At 35.7% G+C, this 6,751-nt stretch overlaps 1 protein-coding gene across 3 annotated transcripts in view; it reads left to right on the top strand.

Annotated features, from left to right (window-relative positions):
• Window positions 1–1,088: 1,088 nt before the first annotated feature.
• The window catches only part of LOC116583916 (eukaryotic translation initiation factor 2 subunit 3, X-linked-like), a 43,617-nt gene continuing 37,954 nt past the window's right edge, over window positions 1,089–6,751 (top strand). The window contains exons 1-4 of one of the 3 annotated variants that reach the window (XM_032331949.1): window positions 1,089–1,203; window positions 1,816–1,879; window positions 3,311–3,438; window positions 3,524–3,645. In XM_032331949.1, the coding sequence (XP_032187840.1) occupies window positions 1,135–1,203; window positions 1,816–1,879; window positions 3,311–3,438; window positions 3,524–3,645 (383 nt within the window). In that variant the 5' untranslated portion in view covers window positions 1,089–1,134. Of the gene's footprint in view, window positions 1,204–1,815; window positions 1,880–2,099; window positions 2,223–3,310; window positions 3,439–3,523; window positions 3,646–6,751 lie in introns of those variants that run through there. The other 2 variants (XM_032331947.1, XM_032331948.1) reach the window with 2 other exon arrangements.

Raw genomic sequence — 6,751 nt, 5'->3', positions numbered from 1 at the left:
TTTGTCAGAAGGGTGCAAAAATGCTGTAATACAAATATCAATCACAACTTGGCCACCCAGGGAAAGCTACTTTTCAAATATTTTCATGTTTTAAAAATTTGATAAATGAAGTAGAGCTAAATTTTAAAAAACGAAATATAGAGTTATTGATATTTTAAAATATCATTTAAAAAGTGACTTTCTTGGGAGGGCACCTGGGTGGCTCAGTTGGTTAAGCAGCTGCCTTCGGCTCAGGTCATGATCCCAGCGTCCAGGGATCGAGTCCCACATCGGGCTCCTTGCCCCGCAGGGAGCCTGCCTCTCCCTCTGACTCTGCCTGCCACTCTGCCTGTGCTCGCTCGCTCTCTGACAAATAAATAAATAAAATCTTTAAAAAAAAATAATAAAAATAAATAAAAAAATAAAATAAAAAGTGACTTTCTTGAATCTGCTTTTTACAAACATTCGGGTTCTCTGATACTTAAGATAAATACATTGAATGCAGTGATAGGAGGTGATAAAAATTTATCTAGAAATCTGAAAACAAACTAAGGACTTTGGTTTTGCCATCCCTGGGTCGCTAAGGACTTCACCGAAACCTCCTTAGACATCGCCCTCCGCCATACGCCAAAGTATGAATAGTGTTTTGGGCGTTAATAAGTCTGCACGGCACTCTCCCAGCCAACCACCCAGATGCAGCGAAGCAGGCCTGGAACCCATGTTATAAAATTATGGATTTAGGAAAGAAAGTTCACTGTTCACAATCATACCCCAAAGAAGAGTACTACGTTCAGAACTCCCCCACAGGAAATGGAAATAGCCAGTGGCCGCGTCAATTGCGTCACTCACCTCGCAGGACTAACGAGAAACGCTCGACTTTGTAGGGTTGCCTTCAAAATTGCCTGAACAAATATCCTTCATCTCTGCGATGGACAGATTCCCAAAGTTTGCTCTTATTTTTTAGTAAGTATGCCAGCAACTACTATGTAAATGTAGGCGAAAAGAAGTCCAAACAGAGAGGCCCGTCCTTCACCCGCCATCCTTTTATGTCAGGCGCGGGCCCTGGTCGGTCTTCCGGTCTCCGCTTCTACGACACAAGGGAACCTGCGTTCGGCCCGACAACGGTCGGGATGATTTCCTTTCCCTCGGAGCGCGATGGCGGGTGGTGAGGCTGGAGTAACTCTGGGGCAGCTGCATCTTTCTCGCCAGGATCTCTCAACATTGGTAAGGTTTCGTTCTGTGACATGCGGCAACAGCTCAGGAGTCGGGATAACCGGCCTTCCCAGCAGTCATTCAGACGTGACAGTGTTGAACTCTCGGGACAATGGGTTAGGAGGAAAACGCTACAGCCGGACGCAGTAAGGCGCGCTTGCGCTTCCGTCTGCACTTCCCCTTGTCTTCTAGACCAGCGAGCTGTTGTGAGATCGTTGGGAATTCAAAACCCCTAAGGATTATGCTCGAAAGTATGCTGTTCAGATGTCTCTAAGATTTTTATCTCTGAAGGTCTGAGAAAAGCATATATTAAACGGATTAAGTTTGCACCTTTAAAGGGCTGGGTAGGGACAGTTTCTGAGGAAGCTAAAATTTGGGGCCTTTACTTTTCATACTAGAGTGAAGGTTGCAATTTTTCTTTTAAGTACAAACGCTTTCAGCATTTATTAGCCTGGTCATTCTGTTTCCGGAATAAAGACACCTTTTATAATAAAGCTATTTGTTTTGTTTTGTTTTGTAATCAGTAGGGAGTTGAATTGATGGTGGCGACCTGTACAAATAAAAACCAAAATCAGACTCCTGGTTTGTTACACAGAGTAGATTTAATAAAATGTTTCATTGCAGGATGTTACCAAATTGACCCCACTTTCGCAGGAAGTTATCAGCAGACAAGCCACAATTAACATAGGTAAGCAAACTGATTGCATACAATATTAAACTTTGAAGTCCTGACTTGGCTATTATCCAATAATGCTTTTTAATCTCTTGTACAAATAACTGAGTTACAGAAGGATTCATATACCTATATAAACACTCATATATGTAAACTACATACTGTATATAAATTTATATATATGTTCATATATACACATACACACACGGAATGATATATTCCCGTATATATACAGATTGAAATTCAGCCACAAAAAGACCTGCTAGAGTTCCTTCAGAACACAGTGACTTCAGCTCACCTTGATGGCTCAGTCCTTAAATCTCTCCCTTCCGCTCAGGTCCTGGGATGGAGCCCCCAGGTAGGGCTCCTGGCTGGGCAGGGACCAGGATCCTTCTCTCCCACTCCCCTTGCTTGTGTTCCCTCTCTCACTGTCTGTTTCTGTCAAATAAATAAAATCTTAAAAAAAAACAAAAACCCACAATGAAATCTCTTCATGTCTTGCTTAAGAAGCAAGTGTTACAAAAAAACATAAATGGGGATGCTCTAGTGGTCCAGTGGGTTAAACCTCTGCCTTCAGCTCAGGTCATGATCTCAGAGCCCTGGGACCCAGTACCATGGAGCTCTCTGCTCAGGGGAGTCTGCTTCTCCCTCCCCCTCTGTGGTCTTGCCTCTCTTTCTCTCAGATAAATAAAACAAAATCTTCATTTAAAAAGTACTGGAAGTATATTTTTTAAAAAGACATAGATTTGTGAAAAAACGGTATGTTCTACGGATAAGGTTGTGCATAAACCAGAGGTTAAGGAAGCCCTAAAATGCTAATGAACACAGGATTATTGTTCAAACAGGTCTTCAAAAGTCTTTTTATGTTATTATTAAGTAAATATTTTTCTTAATTGGCAGCTTCCTAATTTACAACACAAGTTACTTGGTTGACTCTAAAATTTGGAGATTTTAGGGTTTCTACGAATAGTAAAACCTTTTAAAATTCATAGTTATGAAGAACTTGGAAAACATTATACCACTTCTAAAGTATATTTAATTCCCGTAATTAAACAAACACTTTTCTGATTTTTATGGGTTCTCTTTTTTGTATCTCATTTTTATGCATAATTACCTCACTCAAAATACTGATAAGTTTTTAAGTACACAAAACTTTGTCTATTTTTCAATAATTTTTATTTCAAGGAGTTTTTTTTTCCGGATCAACAATACACTTAGCAGCTTATGTTAACACACTGAGAGTGTTCGTATACAAGCTGGGTATTTAGAAACTTATCTTTGGTCTTGTTTCAGGAAAGTTTTGTATAGAAAGTGTATGTGGAAGGAGAAATTCATTATTGGTTATAGATTGGCATATTTATAATGAGTTATGCATTTGGTTTCTCTACACTAAAATATTTGGTGTAATTGGATGCATATAGATTAATTTTTTTTGTTTTTTTGTAGGTACAATTGGTCATGTTGCTCATGGAAAATCTACAGTTGTAAAAGCTATTTCCGGAGTTCACACTGTCAGGTTCAAAAATGAATTGGAGAGAAATATTACAATTAAGCTTGGATATGCTAATGCCAAGGTACATAAGATGTTCAAGTAGAAACTATGTTTATATTACTTGTCAAATATGCAGATGGCAATTTCAACCTTTTCATTGATTACAGATTTATAAACTCGATGATACAAGTTGTCCTCGGCCAGAATGTTACAGATCCTGTGGCAGTAGTACACCTGATGAGTTTCCTACAGATATTCCAGGGACCAAAGGGAACTTCAAACTAGTCAGGTGATTGTTTTTGTAGTAAACATGCTTGTTTGTCTTGTGCTTATTTAAATATTTAAATATGTGCTAGAGATATTAAAAAATGATTAAAACCAAAGCTGTTTTTTTTTACAAATTCATATGTAAAGCTTAATACATATGAATTTGTTTTGATACGTAAGATATTTTGAAGAATGTTTTCTAGGTAAGAGTTTATAATACATAATAATTATTAATAACAGTTTTTAAAATAATAAATATATATATAATAAGAGATTGCAAGGCTGATAATTAAAATGTATTATGTATGTGCAGATTCTCAAGAATTACATGTAAACATGAAACCATTACATTTGGTAGTTTCTTTCTTTGGACTTTTGTTTTCAACATTGTTGTTTCTGTTTCCTATCAGAAGAACAAAGATATTCTTAATTATTTCTTTGTGATTCCTTTGATAGTCTGCTATTTTAGGAATGTTACATTCCTTTTGATTTCTCAAAAGACAATATTGACATACACCAAGTGATATATATGGGTACCCAGTGAAAGTTTAAATCATGAGGATATAAATATGTAATTTTTGAAAATGGTAAGTTTTGTTTACATGGCATATTTTTTGTTTTTAAGGTAAGCCCTCACCTTTTTGCATTAGACTGGCAATCCCAAATGGTTTTTCAAGATGCTGGAGATTTTTCAACAAATTCCTTTTTTGGATGACCATTCCTATTCTGTAACAGTTGTATTGTTTTTCCCAAACCAATCTAATTTGTTTCAGATGATCACAATTTTACCTGCTGAAAACTATTAAAAATCTCCCACACTTTTTTAATGTAAAATTTAACATTAAAATTTACAGTCAAAATCTATAAATCCTTAAGGTATCTCTTAGTAATTTTTTAATGTAAGGATTGTATATACCTAAAATTATAAATCTTTGCACATGCAGTCTTCTTACATTTTTCAGCAGTTCTCCTGTATTATATTTCTTTCATTTTTAATTTTGATAAATTTAGTCTTACAGGAAATTGGGAAGGTGGCAGAGAGAATTCTCTGACCCTTTTTCCCCGCAGTTGCCTAATTGTGTCAAATCAAAGCATAACCCCTAAACAAGGAACTTGATAATTGCATAAAGTGGGTTTGTATGTTCACCCTATTTTTCATGTATCCATTACTATAATTAGCACTGCTTTACATATATAAAACTGGGGTTTTTGTTGTCTTTACAACAAGGGGTTGTTGTTGTCTTTACAGATGTTTTTTATTGACGTAAAATTATGAAGAAAGATAACTGTACGGATACAGTTCAATTATTTTTGGCTAGTGTGTACACCTAAGTAATCAACGTTCCAAATAAGACACAGTACATTTCATTCCAAAGAATTCTCTTGTGCTTGGCCCACAATGGTTAATCACTTTCTAAATTTTTATCACCAGAAATTAGTTTTGCTTGTTGTGAGTTCATATGAAAGAGATGACACTACATGTACTATTCTGTGGTTAGATTCTCCAATTAACATAATGTTTTTGAGTATTTTTTGAAAATTTCTTTTGCTGTATGAAGAATCAGGAATTTATTTTTTATTGCTAATTAGTGTTCCACTGTATGAATATGCTAGTTTCTTTATCACTTGTCAGGAAACAAATGAGTTATTTCTGGGTTTTGGCAGTTTAATAGAGCTGCTATGAATATACATAAGCAGTCTGTTTTGTTGGACTAAAATTAAAATACCTGTTCAGTAAGTACTTAGGAGTAGAGTTGTTCAGATGTGGATTAAGAGTATGTTTAACTTTGTAAGAAAATTCCAAGGAGTTTTCCATAGTTTTGTATGAAATCACATTCTTTACCGAATTATATGAACATTTAATTTGTCTTACATCTTTCCCAATATGTGATTATTTCATTCTTTAAAACTGTCTTACATATTTACTCTTTAAAATTCTAGAGGGTAAAAGAAGAGCCAAAAAAATAAAGAATAAAAAAAATAAAATTCTAGAGGGTGTAGGATGGTATCTCATTATACTGCTAATTTTTATTTCTCTGATGAATAAGGATACTGATTACCGTTTATTTTCATACTTGACATTAATGTCTCCCTTTTTTAAAAAAAATTTATTACTTTTCTTATTATGTTCTATTAGTCACCATACAGTACTTCATTAGTTTTTGGTGTAGTGCTGCAAGATTCATTGTTCATGCGTCCCTTGAGTAATTTTGGGCTCAAATTTATCGGTTTTGTTAATTTTTTTTTTTTAGAATTAAACTTCTTATTTTTTATCTTTCAACTGTAAGATTTTCTTAATACCTTCTCAATAGAAATCACCATACATGTAATACAAATGTAATTTCCTTTTGCTATTCACAGTGATTTTTTTTTTTTTTAAGATTTTATTTATTTGTCAGGGGCAGGGGGAGAGAGCGAGCACAGGCAGACAGAATGGCAGGCAGAGGCAGAGGGAGAAGCAGGCTCCCTGCTGAGCAAGGAGCCCTATGTAATCCCAGGACACTGGGATCATGACCTGAGCCGAAGGCAGCTGCTTAACCAACTGAGCCACCCAGGCGTCCCCACAGTGATTTTTTTTATTTTTATTTTTTTTAGATTTTTATTTATTTATTTGACAGAGAGAGATCACAAGTAGGCAGAGAGGCAGGCAGAGAGAGAGAGGAGGAAGCAGGCTCCCCACTGAGCAGAAAGCCCGATGCGGGACTCGATCCCAGGACCCTGAGATCATGACCTGAGCCGAAGGCAGCGGCTTAACCCACTGAGCCACCCAGGCGCCCCTCCACAGTGATTTTTAATCTGCAGAAGTTTCCCATTGTGATGAAGTCTGATTTTTTTAAGAAAAGATTTTTTGCATTCTCTGTAAGTCATCTTTTCCATCATAAGACAGGTTAAATATTCTCCTGTTACTCTTTTATTTCTAGATGCTTAATAGATTATTTTTTGTCTTTAGTTCTGTGAAATATTTCAAATTGATTTTCATGTATAAGGGTTAGGATTTTTTCCTATATAATTATATACTTGTTCCACTATGAGTTGTTGAAAACTCTTCTATTTCTATCATTCCATTTCCTTAGTATTTACATTCATGTGTGAGTCTTTTTCTGGATACTACTCTTTTTTTGGTGAAT

This window comes from Mustela erminea, chromosome Y (genome assembly GCF_009829155.1).
Source record: "Mustela erminea isolate mMusErm1 chromosome Y, mMusErm1.Pri, whole genome shotgun sequence".
NCBI lineage: Eukaryota > Metazoa > Chordata > Mammalia > Carnivora > Mustelidae > Mustela > Mustela erminea.
This window is presented reverse-complemented; position numbering and strand designations above follow the sequence as displayed.